This window comes from Eschscholzia californica, unplaced genomic scaffold, assembly GCF_041429995.1.
Source record: "Eschscholzia californica isolate CP2 unplaced genomic scaffold, dmEscCali1.0.p SCAF_3, whole genome shotgun sequence".
NCBI lineage: Eukaryota > Viridiplantae > Streptophyta > Magnoliopsida > Ranunculales > Papaveraceae > Eschscholzia > Eschscholzia californica.
Genome location: NW_028238420.1, coordinates 2471122 through 2486430, shown reverse-complemented (window position 1 = coordinate 2486430; position 15309 = coordinate 2471122). Strand labels below are relative to the sequence as shown.

Below are 15309 nucleotides of genomic sequence, written 5' to 3'. Positions count from 1 at the left end.
GAGTCGTTATCTTTTCTTTTTTATGTTCCCCTTGGAGAAGACGAGTATCGCTTGTGGAGAGGGACTGGTTTTTCTATGGTTTTGTTCTACTAAAAAAAATTTGAAGGTCGCCGGTCAGAAATTTGGTCGGCCGGCGACTCTGCCGGTAAAGACGATGATGTGGCGTGCTTAAATGATGTGGCAGAGAGAAAATGAGATGGAAGAGCGGGAATAACGGAAAGTTAAAGATAACTGAAAAGGGGGGGTCATATAAGTATTTTTGCTAAAGTAGGGAGCCAGGCAGGAAGCTGGTCACAAAATTGGAGGCCATTTGGAAAATAACCCTAATAAAAAAGTTAATTTCCTATTCTGAAAAGGGAAAAAAGGTTTTACATTTGAATATTTGTACGCGTCAAACATACTTATCTCTCCGTACCTCTCACATTTATTTTCCATGAACAAAGAATAGTTATATCTACAAAAGGACAATGGTGATAGGTATTTAGGCTGAGAATTTGTTACATTCTATTATGTTGATCAACAGGGAGGTCTTATGTAAGCAAAGCGGATACTTTTTATATCAATTAATATCAATTAATATCATTATCATGTTATCTTTATAAACAAAATCAACATTATTTTAACACGGACTATACAACATGGAAAATTAAAAGTCTTGTTACCATCCCAAACAAATATTTTTGAATTTTCAACATAAACTTAATAAAATCACACTTGGAGGACTAAGTGGTGTTTATGTTTTCTCATTGAGTTCAGTTGACTCGTCCATATCCTCCTAATCAAATAGATACAGTGGCGGCCCGTGACCAAAGCCACCAAAACGGTCGCTTTGGGCCCCAAATAATCAAGGGCCTCATGTTTCCTATTTCGTATGTAACTTTCGAAAAACTAGTTATACTTTAAATCAATTTCAAATATAATTTAAGGCGTAGCTTAGTGGTAAAGAGTTTAGGTCTTGGCTAAAAGGTGAAGGGCTTGATTCCCACCCTTTGCATGGTTTAAATTTTATTCCCACCCTTTGCATTGTTTAAATTTTTTTTTTTTTTTTTCTAATATCCAGTGTATGGGGCCCCAATTTTTAATTTCGCTTGGGGCCTCCGATATACTTCGGCCGACCCTGAATAGATACAGAAACTTTGAGACAAAAAGTCTAAGTGGTAACTTCATTTTACGAGCACCGTCATCGGAAAGAAGTACAATGGGAGATTCCTTTAGCAATGGGAGATGCTACAATTATACAAAAGTTTACTTAATTTTTGACATGCTGGCCTATTTTGACTAAAAATTATTCAAATTTTTTTTTAACTACGATCTGGATCGTTCTTTTGTCCTTATGAATCAACATGTCAAAGATCAGATAGAAAAAATCCTATGTAACTATAACACTCCCCTTTAGCAAAAACGAGAGGCACGTATAGAAGTTCTCAAAACTAAAATGCTTGTTGTGCCTCGTATATTTTTCTTTACGATTTTTTAAAAGGATCCGCACAATTACTTGAAGAATCATGAAAACAAGAGATATAAGACAGACATAATGGAGAAAAGAAAGTGAGGAAAGAAGAGAGAAAGTTGCCGTTGCATGGAGGAAAACTTTTTTGATTTCAGGACATACTAATTTTAGGGTGAAAAAGTTGTTGTTTCCCTGATTCTGTTTTAAGATAATAATTCTTAATCTTTCTGATTAAACAAATCAGAGTACAACCACTTTAGTTTTCTTTCTAAATTCAAGAGCTCGACGAGACGAATCCAATAGTCCATCTTGATTCTGATTTGGACAACATTTGGTTGCCCAAATTGGCAAAAAATAGATCCTGTTTCAACCAAAATAGGGAGCAAAAAGACTTGGCCGCCAGTCAGGTTTATGTAACTGCACACACGACTTGGTTTCTCTTTTCCCTTTTCTCCACTTGCGAAGAGAGGTAACAGACTGCTTTTTCTCACGACCATTGATAAAAATTTTCTTCATCTCATCCTTTCGCCAACACCGGTTGGACCACCATCTCCCTCTTCTTCTTCTTTCTCCCTAATCTCACCCCTTCTGACTCTCTTTCAAAGAGAAACAAACGATAATATATATATAGAGGAGAGGAGAGGAGATGGTGGTCGTGGTCGGAGATGAAAGTGGTGGTGGCGGTAGAAAGTGGAGTGGTGAACGTGAAACCAATATATATTCTGCTCCCCCGTGTGGCTGTGTCATACTCCCAAGTCGGTCCTGGTCCAAAGCGAGCAAAGCCTCAATTTGGGCTACCAAATTGGGGGCCACCCAACTCATCTTTTGTTTGAATAATTTTTTCTAAGAGCACCTGCATTTTAAGATAAATGGCTACCTGTTCGTAGTGGGCCATCAAATTTGGGGCCACCCAACTTATATAATGTTTTTAACTAAATTTTAAAAGCACCCTATGTTTAAAACCAATTTGGGGCCACCAACCATTTATAAGAACCGGGCCGCAGCACCTCTCCTCTAAACCATTTCTAATCAATTAACCTTTCTTTTATATTTCTCATTACCCCACTTTCCGATTTCTAACCTAAACGAGGGAAATCATTTTCCCTAATTGCTTCCACCTAAAATCCTTAATCTTTTAATATATTCGTTCTTCAACTGTAACAATTAAAAAATCATTTGGATCTTCAACTTCAGAATTCAAACCCTTAATTTGATCTTTTAATTTCAAATTCTTAAATCATCTTTGATCTTTATATCCAAATCACTCAAACTAAAATCACTTTTCTCCCTCAATATTTAACAATCATTCAAGTAATCAACATTCTAAAAATCTCTTTTATCACTCAACAATCAAGTGATCAACATTCTAAGACGTAATTATTGAACATAATTGAATGGGTTGCTGAATAGACAGTGATGTTGGCCTTTGAGACTAAAAGTTTGATTTAAAAAAAAAAAAATCAAGATGTATAGGAACTGCCCAATTATACTTTTCTTTTTTAGAATTTGACTTCGATGTACGATAGTCATTACGATGGTGTTGATATATTAAAGATGTGGTAAGCACGGTAACTGCCGGATTAAACAAGAACATGCCTAAAGCCCAACTAAACAATGGCATAAAGACCAACTAGCTATGGCCTAAAGTCCATCTACATGATTTATGCCTAATAACCCCAAATTCAATAATCCAAAGATTTCACCTCCTCTGGAGATCGAACCCGGGGACCTCCAGGGACCTTTGGAGTATATGTCAACACTTTAACCACTTGGGCAACCCAGTGTTGACTTCTCAGTTATACTTGATTGCACCCCAGATGTTTTTCACGAAAACCAAATGTAACTAGTCATATGATGTATAAATGTTACAATAACTCTAAAAAACTAGAAGAATATTTTCTTGGGTCCAAAAAAATGGAAGATATATCAGTATATGGTGTTTCCAAACTGATATGTTGAGACGCCTTATACCAAAGAAGATTAGAAGATCAATTCAGATGTTACATTATTTGAAAGATACAAAGGGGTGTTATGCAAATGCATAGGTTGCTTACATAATTTGTAAACCATATATACATGTTATTGTTGCTTTTGCGGAAAATTTTTTCTCAAAGTTGAAGTTGATTTAGTCATTTATTCGGTCCACTATGTCACAAAAAAGGTCAAATGAATTGGTTATTTTGTCTATTGAGGAAGATATAGGGCGTCACACTTGATTATTCAACAATTGTTTGTGATTTTACATCTAAAAATGTAAGAAGAACAATGTTCAAGTGATTGTATACCACTTTTTTGTGTTGTAAATATTTATAAGTTACTAATAGGTTTTCGCGACATAGTTTTACGGTATGTTATAATCGAAGTGGCTACAATTTTAAACCTCGCTTCGGGTCACCAAAAACTCAGGACAGACTCTGCATAGTCCCTTCCCCACTTTTTCAACCCAATTTCATATATCTGCAGCAAAAACAATATTTTCCGAAACAGGGGCAAAAAGAAATTGAAACCATATTAGAAAAAGGTAACTTTTTTTTTGTTAAAGAAAAAGGTAACTTAGGAGAAGCAAAGGTTAACATTACTAGTTATGACCACTGAAAAATACCTAATAACATCTTGGTCACATTTAAGTGGGCAACAGAAAGCCTGAAAGTGCATGAAAACCAACTGACCCACACAGTGGGATGCTTCATCAATAATGAATTTGCCTTCATGCACAATTTGCAAGCCATCCACTTTCCATTGGGTTTATTATGAGCCTCACTTATAAATCACTTCTTATATGCAACTTTGGAATCAAATCCACTATTTTATGATATTGTATTACAAGCTTTAATTATGAGAAATTGGAGAGAACTAAGTAATTTCCAAATAAATAGGAAGTAGAGCATGATATAAAGAGCTTTCGGTGGTTAGACAAAACCATATTATATGGATAACAATAAAGCTAGGCAGCCCGTCTTGGGCAAACTTTCACTTGAATCGTCTTGTCCACTTGGACAAGACGACAAACTGGAAGTGCCTAACTTTAAAACCTTGTAAAGCTGAAGTCTGCCTTTTAACTCATCTCCGTATTAGTCATTATTTTATTCACTCTCAGTTAATTATTATTTTATTTACCTCTCAATTAATTATTCTTTTAAATTCATGCCCATCCCCACTTAATACTATTTTATTCATCCCCAAATCTAGAACGTTTTTGGTCTGGTATGGAGAACAGAAGTCCACTAATCTTATTTAACCCTAGTTTTGTTTCTCTGTTAAATTGAAGTCACTTAATTTCTCAGCAAAATAGTGCATTCAAAGTTGAAAGAAACCCAACCATACTAATTTCAAACAAGGTCAAAATACTAAGTATTCAGAAAAATATCTCTTTGTATAATCCAAATGCATCAAAACACAGACAACAAAAATAAAAAATTCTCCCTCAGACACCCTATTTGAGTGTCATGAACAATAGATTCAATTTTGCACTCGAAGATCCTTCAGTTTCTTCCTCTTAACATTCTTCAATGTAGTATATGTTCTATAAAAAAAACGATTCAACTCATGACAAAAAGAACCAAAATATGATATCTAATGATTCAAAACATAACAAAAGAATCTAGAGCTTTTATCTTTTCTATTTAGGTTCCATTTGTTTTAGCAATGCTCCAAAATTGTAAGAAGGTGCTGCATACGACCCATTCTCATGATGTTGACTGATATCATGATTCCCATTCATGTTCATCTGCATCAATTGCAACCCAACATATTAAATGAGAAACAACTTAAAAACTAAAGGTAATGAAAAAATACGTACACTTCCATAACCGTAACCATAGTAATTATACGAATGACTTTCTTGAGTAGTATTGAACCCCACATCTTGTTGATCATAATGACGACTTTCTTGAGAAAAAATGAATCCTACATCTCGTGGATCATCATAACGAGGGATTTCTTGTGTAGCATGAAATTCTGCATCATGTGATGATTCACTGATGGGCCTAGAAGGTTACCCTAAATAGGTCTACACCCGCAAGTGCACGGGTGTCAAGTTGTAATTTCCGGTAAGACCGGTTCGTTCCTCAGAGACTAAGTGAAACCTATTCTAAGACTTGGAAGTAACTTGGTTTTTGGTTTTGATGAGGTTTTGGTAATAAAATAAAATATATAAAATATTAAAGTAAAATTACGGAAAGAAAATAATTACAAATGATACAAGGAACTCAAATGGGGGAGAGGACCTAGGATTTTAGAAATTCACCACATAAAATCACCTTTAGAAACAAATACTTAAAATGGTTAATTCTCTTCTTTTTTTATAACTCAGAATTTCGGATAATGAACTATCCTAATTTCGGGAGATGTTTTCGTTAAAACCGAATAAAACATAACAATGTAATCATTTTATTTTAAATAAATAAATCTCTAAACTACTATTTATCAATTAATAAGTATGAACCGTCAAATGATTTAACATAAGCACGATGCATCAAATCGAAAAGTATAAATAGTGAAAAGAAAATCTATTTATCAAACTAAAACGAATTAAACTATGAAGCATTAATCAAGAGTTAATCAATAAAAATTATATCTCTAAAAGATCAAAAATGGGTTTCATCGTAAAACCCTAGATGGAGAGTCTTAGCTAATCATGATCGAGATTTAAATAAATATGAATAACAAAAGAGGGAGAAGAAAACTTAACTTTTTCGCTATTTCAGAACCAAACAGGGCCTTAGGGAAAGATTTTCCTTCTGTTTTCCCAAAATTCTGCCAAACAGACCCTTAGGGTAAATTATTTTCTCATCTTCCCGGAAACGATTTCCAGGTGAGAAAATAATTTTCCTTCCCTGGTTTTTCTTCTCCTTCTCTGTTTTCTCTTATTTCTCTTTCCAGACTTCTCTCTTTCTCTCTCTAAATAAGCTATGAACTCTCTATAATATGTATAACCGAGTGATGATAAATAAAGAAGAAGAAGATGATGATAATGGATTTATAAATTTGATTCAATCTTTCTCTCTCTACAATATCTCTCTCTCTCTCAACTCTTTCTATCTAACTCTCTCTTTCTCACTAAGAGAGGAATTAAAAGAAGAAGAAGAAGAGAAGAACAGAAACTTGAAGATTTCTCCCTCTCTCTCTAGCTCTTAGCTCTCGGTTTTTCTCTCTTTCTTTCTCTCTCTAATCTCTCTCTCTCTCTGTTCTTCAATTTCTCTCTCTCTCTCTAATAATTTCTGTTTTGTTGAGCTAAGAGAGAACCCCCCATAACCGAGATGTCCCCTTCACTTTGTTTTCTCCCTTTTTTTATAAGAGATTGAAGGAGGAGAAGATAATAGCAGTTGTCTGTCTTCTGAATATCCCCTTGATCTTATCTCCCTATTGTTTGGAAGTTCCCACGATTCTAATATCTCTTCCAATCTCCATATTTCAATATCTTATTTCCAACGAATCCCTCTCTAATATTTCTTTGTCTTCAGCTTTAATCTCTCTTTCTTTCCTTCCTGTTCCCTTTCTCCTTCTTTCTATGTTCGGTTATCTCGGATTTAGAAGTATGGAGAATATAGAGAGAGAAAGAATATGCCCGATCTTCTCTTCTGAAATCTTCCAATCTCTTTCATTGCTAATCGAATCCCAGTTGTCCTTCTAAGGTGGTGTTTGTTTTTTTTGTGATGTCTGAATCTGAATTGGCTGAACCGAATTGGCTAAATCTGAATTAGCTAAATAGTTTTAAAAGTTAGTATGTTTGTTTTTCAATCTGGAATATTAAATCTGAAATGAACCTTAGACATTTATACCCTTGAACCCTAGTTGATATTTCTAATTATTCTCTCTAACCTAATCCCTGAATATAAAGAAGTCAAAACAAAACCCTAAACAAGTACTCACTTTCTCTTCCTCCACATCTCTCTACAGTCTCTCTCCCACTCAACCTCTCTCCATAATCAAATGTACAGCAAACCTTGTAATGAATCAAGTAATGAATCAAGTAATGAATCAAGTAATGAATCAAGTAATGAATCAAGGTCGGCAAAGTGAAACCCTCGCCAGATCCGGCGAGGGTTCAGTCTCTTTCTCTCTCAATCATCCCATCTCTCTCTAACAAGGTCGGAAAAGTGAAACCCTCGCCAGATCCGGCGAGGGTTTTGTATCTTTTCAGTCCCTCGATCTCTTTAACAGACCGGCAAAGTTTGTAATGAATCAAAAGATGTGATGAACCAAAGTTGAAACTATTCAAAACCAGATCAGGCGAAGTTCGTCTTTCTCCTTAACAGAACGGTAAAGTTTTTGGTGATGCATCTAGTTTCTGGTGGTGGAATCCAGGTCCTGGTGGTGCCGTTTTGTTCTTGGTGGTGGTGGTGGTTTGGTGGTGAAGGGAAGAAGATGGTCAGATGGACATAATTTTGTACTTTAAAGTTTAATAGGGGCATATACGTCTTTTTGCACTTTTTCAGATTTTGGACTCACTTTTCAGACTTGTTTTGAAGTCTGAAATGTTTAGGCCTTTATTCAGCCAATTCAGACATGAAATCAATTCAGAGAAAATTTCAGATTTGTCTAAATATAAAAACAAACATCTGAAATCTGAATTGGATTCCAATTCAGATTTCAGATCTGAAAATTAAGAAAAACAAACAGCACCTAAGCAATCTTTCGGTCTCATCTTTCTCTGAATAGCTCTTTGAAAATCTTTCAAAATCTTTCACTTCTCTATCAATCTCCCTTTCTCTGTTTTTGAATTAGAAAGAAAGAGGTTTTATAGTAACAATATAGTAAATCTTCAATGGCCCAATCAGTGCGTGACCTGCTGGTTGTCAAAGTGGCACAAATATTGTATAACAGAAGCAACTTAAAAAAAGTGGGGTATGCACGCTGAGCCGCTGGATCAAACGGATTGCACGCGCTCTGTCCGATCAATGAGGTTGTGGCTGTGAATGCATGAATCAACTGGGACCACCTTTGTAACCTGCATCCACTTATGCTGGATCGTGGACTCCTACACATCCCGAAAGTATACCGATCATACATCTTTACCGTTCATCTGCTGCTCCTTCTACCCGCCATGTGGCATTGGAAACCTTACTTTGACCTTTAGTCAACTTATTTTGGCTCCAACTTTGACTTCGCCTAAATTGTTCGTCCGGATTCCGATTTGACTTCCGCTTTCGCCGTTGGATTCGTATTGGACTCTACTTTCACATGAGCACTAATATTGACCAGAATAACCTTGCCATTAAAATGACCAAAATGCCCCTCAAGTATGTCTTTATCACGATGTTTTCGCATCGAACTCCGTAAATGAGACCTGAGAAGGAAAATTAAACAAATCATTAGAGTAACCGCTCGAACTGGACTAACTAACCCGAGTTAAGAGATTCAGATGGGACATTTTCATGTCTCATCATTCACCCTCCTAAAACAAGTTTATTTCAATGTACGGAGATGTTAAAAATACTTAACTATAATGAAAAAAAAAGAGTCATATATATACAATAACTAACCTTGTTTTTCTTCTTACTTGACACATCATTTTTCTTCGATTTGGTAAAAACTGTAGACTGTAACCGTTTCGTACGAGGTCGTCCCTTACGCTTAACACAATTTGGATCGAGCAAGGTTTCTTCATTAACATCAACACTTAAATGACTATCTATATTGGCTCTTGACATAGGAGGTGGATTACCATTTTTTTTAAACAAAGGTATAGATTTTTTCTCATTCTCTACCCACTCAATGTATTGTTCACAACGTCTATCATCATCACATGACAAATCTGCAAGTTCAGTAAAGGCTCGACAAAGTCGATCATAAATACGAAGGTTTTCACTTAATGTCCAGTCATCGTATCCAATATGCACCTTTGTATGTGCTCTCGTCACATCATTTCTCCATCTACGAAGAATGTATTTCTCAGGAATGAAGGCAATACCAAGATCAAGCAGCACTAATATAGAATGCCTACACAATAAACCCTTGGACTCAAACATAAAACAACTACAATGTATAGTACCACCTGTTTGATTGCAATAGACCTTATAAACCATTCTTTTCTTTACACCGTCTCCAATGATAATATCAGCTCGTACATCATGTACGGTAAGCATGCCATCTCGGTGGGTATGAATTTCTTTGCAATATAACCATTCAACCAACTCATTTTGAAATACTTTAAATTTTTCAATAGTGTACACTTGTTGGGCTTGTTTTTCCATGAAAAATCTAGTCACACAAGGTATTTTGTGTGCATATGACCTAAAGTCTGCCTCTTTTTCTGCTTTATCTCTTAGTGCACGACCATATTCTTGAACAAATTGCTTTAGAGTTGTTTTGTGATGAACATAACCATCAAAAAAGGCATTCACACTTTCACTTCGTTGTGTAGTTGACATGCCTGCCCAAAAGCTGGTTTTAAGGTAAATTGGGACCCAACGATGTCTATCTTCGTATAATTTATTCAACCACTTATGTTGGTGCAAACCATACTTGTCAATCATTTCAATCCAACCTTCTTCGAACTCTTTAGGGTCTTGAGAATCATAAACCAAACATTGCCATCTCGAACTGATTTGATCTCTTTGTTTATTACTACCAAACTTTAAAGGCAATTTCTTGAGAACATGCCATAAACACCATCTATGCCTAGTATTAGGAAAGACTTTTGCAACGGCATTTTGCATTGCCTTACATTGGTCCGTGATGATTCCTTGAGGATGACAATTATCCATGCAAGCGAGCCATGCCTGAAACAAAAAAAAAAATGTGTTTGTGCCTTCATTTGAAATGAGACCACACCCAAGTAATATTGTGTGACCATGATGATTTACCCCGACAAACGGAGCAAACGGCATTTCGTACTTATTAGTCAAGTAAGTGGTGTCAAACGTGACAACATCTCCAAATTCTCTGTAAGATTTTCTACTCCTTCCATATGCCCAAAACAAATTTTTCAATCTACCTTTTTCATCATGGTCCATACAATAGAAAAAATCTGCATTTTTTGATTGCATCTTCAAGAAATAACGTTGAACTGCAACTACATCACCTTCACAGAGGCGTAGTCGCCTAACTTTAGCTTGGTAATTCTGACAATCTTTTCGCGTTGAAGTTAAGTTTTCATAGCCATGCGCATCTTCAACAATCGTTCCAAAATTCTTACACACTCGAATTCCCGCTCTATCATTCAATTCTAAAGCTCTCTTTACTGATGGCTTGATATTTCTATTGCATTTATAAAATCTAGACTTGCTCGGACTGAGAGGACGGTTATGGTCAAGAAATGAAGACGTTACTTTCCATTTCTCATCGCCTTCAAGTGTTATTCTTATCTTAACTAAACAACCTGTCCCGAACGATGATTTCGGATTTAAGCAATTAGAAGAAGTACTTTTAGGTCTTCCTTCTCTACCACATGAAAAAGTAATCCATCGAAGCAAACCACTATGATCTTTTTTACTAGTCTTTTTCTTTGCGGGAAATCCTGAAAAAACAGCATATCTCTTGAAAAGTTCAAACACAAATTCAACACTATCGTGTACTGTCCCTACCTTCAGTAATTCCAATAATTCTAATTTATTATATCTCGAACCATCGACATCCTCTTTACTTTCAACACATTCTTCTTCGAGTCCACAATCATTTTCTTCAACAACATTCTCAGAACTAAGATCTTCATCAAAATCTACATCGATAAATTTTCCTTCCATATATGCTTTAAACAGAACAGTAAAAAAGTAAGAACAAAAGATCAAGACAAAGGCAAAACCAAATTATAATGCAAAAAGAAAAACACAATGGCGATTGGTTGAGTTCTTCTAGTTTCTATAGTTTGATTCTTGAAGTTTACGTTCTTCTAGTTATAATTCTAGAGGCAAAATTCCTAACATCATACATTAGGGTTTCAAAAAAAACACAAGCATCTCATAAAATTCTTACCTTATAGTGAAATCTTGTGAGAGAAAAATCTGATGAGGGTGAATCGCAATGAGAACTTTGGATGGCATTCATTAATTTCCCCTGCCTAGCTTTGAAGAGATGAGACTTCTTCTTCGGCCTAGGGCACGAGTTGCTCTCAATTTGGGGATGATTAAAAGAATAATTAATTGAGAGATAAATAAAATAATAATTAACTGAGAATGAATAAAATAATGACTAATATGGGCATGAATTAAAAAAAGGCAAACTTCAGCTTTAGGAGTAAAGCTAGGCACTTCCACTTTGTCCTCTTGTCCACTTGGACAAGACGGTTCAAGTGGAAGTTTGCCCAAGACGGGCTGCCATGGATAACAATTGACAGTCTTGTTACTATTAGTGAAAAAAATGTAACCACCCTGGTCAACTAGGTCAAGAGAAGTTTGTTAGACAATAATTAACTTTCCCTCCTAAACTCACTTTACTTTCTTTCTTTATAATAAATTTGTATTTCTACAAATACTAAAATAAATGAAAAAATTGAAGACTATTCTCCCTCTTGTTCTCTTAAAAACGATTTCCATACTTCTTTCTCTAGATTCTCAACCAATTATATTTGATGTTTTTGCCAATGCTACTTATATAGAAAAGTAAACTTTATCGATGATGTTTACTTGCATTCATCTCTCTATTTATGATAGAATTCGTAGAGAGAGAGTTACAGAGAGAAAGAGTTAGTTACATCATTAACAACTAAAACAAATTAACTAACAAACTAAGTAGCACACGTGAGAGTCACACAAATGTGGGAGTGCCCTTAGTAGATATCCATCAGAGAAGCCCAACAATGACAACCCACAAGAAGGTAGTTAATTCTGTTAACTTCTTCACTTTTGTTCTTCTTTCTCACATATATCATCAAAACGATTTCTCATGTTGTTTAAATAATGTGCTTCAACACCAAAGATAAGGAAGAACTTGCTCTCTAGCTACCTATAAGTTTACTAAAGATAATAGTAATTCAGTAGAATTTTATCAAATCTTGTCGATTTGCAAAAAGTGTCTACCTTTTGATCTCACATTGACACCTACCCCCTTACATCTTATTCACTGTGACATTTTCAACTCTTAAAGTATCTTGTCCTTAGGGCAACTCCAATGTGGGGCTCGGGCTCCCAATTTTGGGAGCCCCTGAATTTTGTGAGCCCCGAGGCTTAGAGCAACTCCAACATTGGGCGCCCAAATCTAAATTTTGTACATGTGTGGTGTACGTGTGTGAGGCTTGTGTTTTAATTTTTCACCCATTAAATTTTGGCTCTAATATTTGAAATTTCAAATTTTACCAAAATTTAGGGGGGAATTTGAATTTCAAATTTTACAAAAATTTTGGGGGGAATTTGAATTTTGAATTCTTTTTACTTTTTGTTCACCTATAAATACAACCACTTATCCATTAAGTTTTCTACATCTTGTTTCTATATTCTCTACATTTTCTTTCTACATTCTTTCCATATTCTCTCTCCCTTAAATGGATGATAGTTATGAGTTAGCAAATTTGATCATTCAACAAGAGTTAGAAGATAGGGAAGATGATGAATTTTATTTGGATTGTATCTAGAAGAGTTACAGGAAAGAGATCAACGACCACGTTCCCGTCATGTTGGTTCTTTTCCGGGTCATCATACGATAAATCGTAACAGAAAAGAGGGTCATGAACGACTGATGCGTGACTATTTTGTTGAGAATCCACTTTATGACGATGCTACATTCCGAAATCGATATCGCATGAGTCCGTGATTTATTTCTTCATATCCTCAATACGTTGGTTGCTCATAATCACTATTTTGCACAAGAGCCAGACGCCTTCGGCAGAATAGGTTTATCGCCACATCAAAATATAACTGCGGCTTCGAGAATGCTTGCTTATGCGACACCAGCAGATGCAATTGACGAATACCTTCGACTTGGAAAGATGACTACAATCGATTCACTACGAGAATTTGTATCAACGATCGTCAATGTGTTTGGCCCTCATTACTTAAGGTCTCCTAATGAATCTGATATTTGTAGGCTTTTAACACTTGGTGAAAAACAAGGATTTCCTGGAATGCTCGGTAGTATAGATTGTATGCATTGGGCGTGGAAAAATTGTCCGACCTCATGGCACGGACAGTATACTGGTCATTGCCATTATCCAACAGTCATACTAGAAGTTGTTGCATCGTCCGATCTTTGGATTTGGCATGCTTTTTTTGGGTTGCCTGGATCATTGAATGACATCAATGTGTTGGAGCGTTCTCCGGTGTTCGATGCAATTGCCACAGGTAAGGCTCCAACTGTTAATTTTGAGATTAATGGTAATCATCATGATACGGGTTATTATCTCGCTGATGGGATATATCCACAATGGGGTTGTTTTGTTACAAGCATACAAAATCCGTTAACTCCGCAAGAACAATATTTTACGAGACGTCAAGAATCGGTAAGAAAAGATGTTGAACGAGCCTTTGGTGTATTGCAAGCTCGTTTTGCTATCATTCGAGAACCAACACGTCTTTGGGATGTAGAAACACTATGTGATATCATGAAGACATGTATTATATTGCATAACATGATAATCGAAGATGAAGAACCTAATGCGAATAATGATTTTGATGGAAGAATTCTAGAAGAAGTGGTTGTTGGGGGAAATGAAGAAATGTTCAAAATCGTCTTAGTCGAGTTACAAGCAAAGATTTGCATACACGATTAAGGGCAGATCTTGTGCAACACTTGTGGAATACTAAAGATCGCAACGACTAAACGGAACTATTTCTGTTATTTTACTTGTTTTTATGTATTTCGATTATGTGTTTGTAGGGACTTATTATGTATTTGGTTTTCAATCAATGAAGTGCTATTTAAAAAAATATACATAAATTTATTGTTTTTTTCAAGCAAAGAAGAAAAAAAAACAACTAAAATTCATACATAATCAAAGCAACTAAAATTATAATCAAAACAACTAAAATTCATACATAATCAAAACAACTAAAATTCATAGATTTTCCTTTTTCCAATTTGAGATCAATATCCTATGAATAGCAAGTTGTTCGGGATCCATTTTTGAGTATCTTTCCCAACCAAGTCTATCCCCATTTGCATCCGTTGAACCTTGTTGTTATCTAGTTGCACGTCTAATTTTTTTGCTTCCACCTCTAATTCTTTATGTTTGTAGTCTATTTGTTTCTCTTGAAGGAGCATACTTCTATTGATAAGTTTATCTCTACTATCTTGTTTCTCCATTTTCTCTTTCCAAAATTCAAGCGCCACGAAAATTTCACTACCTTCGGATTTATATCTAGCCTCCTTGCTTGCTTTTCTTCCAAGTGGTCTTTGTTGGGTTATTGAGGGAGATCCTTCGTCTTGGTCAAAAGAATTTTTTCTTTTGTGTGACGAAGATTGAGATAAGTTTAATGACCATTTGGGATGGTCTTTCAAAATTTTATAACAATGTTGGAACTTAAATTCTTTGTTGTCGTTTCGTTTAAACATCGCTATTGCGGATTTTACCTACAAAAATAAAATTTTAAAATTTCAAATATGTGTCAAAAATAAATCATAATGTTGTCAAAATGTAATAAGAGTAATTACCCGATCATTATCATTTTCTCCGCTTTTTGGGTTCCTTTGCAACAATGCCAAATACCCACAAAACTTCGCGCATTGCTTGTTAATTTCGCCCCAACGACATTTAAGACCTTTTGGTACACGATTTTGATTTGTACGTTCGTTGAAGTGTTCGGCAATTTTGCTCCAAAAAGTAACCGCTCTTTGATCATTACCAATAATCGCATCGGTGGCAATATGTAAATAAGCATTAACGAGCACAATATCATCATCATTAGTATAACGCTTACTAGAAACCGACGACATTGGCGTTTCATTACAATCAAAACTTTTTTCGACCCTTTCTTCGATCCCATCAT

At 35.4% G+C, this 15309-nt stretch overlaps 1 protein-coding gene across 1 annotated transcript; it reads right to left on the bottom strand.

Moving 5' to 3' along the window:
• Nucleotides 1-5069: 5069 nt before the first annotated feature.
• On the bottom strand, nt 5070-11136 carry LOC147547641 (protein FAR-RED IMPAIRED RESPONSE 1-like). Its single transcript, XM_086665958.1, has 3 exons — nt 10258-11136; nt 8935-10173; nt 5070-5177 (listed from the first exon to the last, which is right to left on the bottom strand). The coding sequence occupies exons 1-3, from the start codon at nt 11134-11136 to the stop codon at nt 5070-5072; spliced, it is 2226 nt and encodes a 741-aa protein (XP_086522084.1).
• Between the last annotated feature and the right edge of the window lie 4173 nt (nt 11137-15309).

Bases quoted from the DNA above. Each gene is read 5' to 3' on its own strand.
- LOC147547641 (XM_086665958.1), bottom strand. From the start codon at position 11,136: ATGGAAGGAAAATTTATCGATGTAGATTTTGATGAAGATCTTAGTTCT. The intron at 10,174-10,257 runs GTAAATCATCAT...TTTTTGTTTCAG, and splicing joins CGTTTGCTCCGTTTGTCGGG to GCATGGCTCGCTTGCATGGA. The intron at 5,178-8,934 runs GTTAGTTATTGT...CAATTGATGCAG, and splicing joins CAAGTAAGAAGAAAAACAAG to ATGAACATGAATGGGAATCA.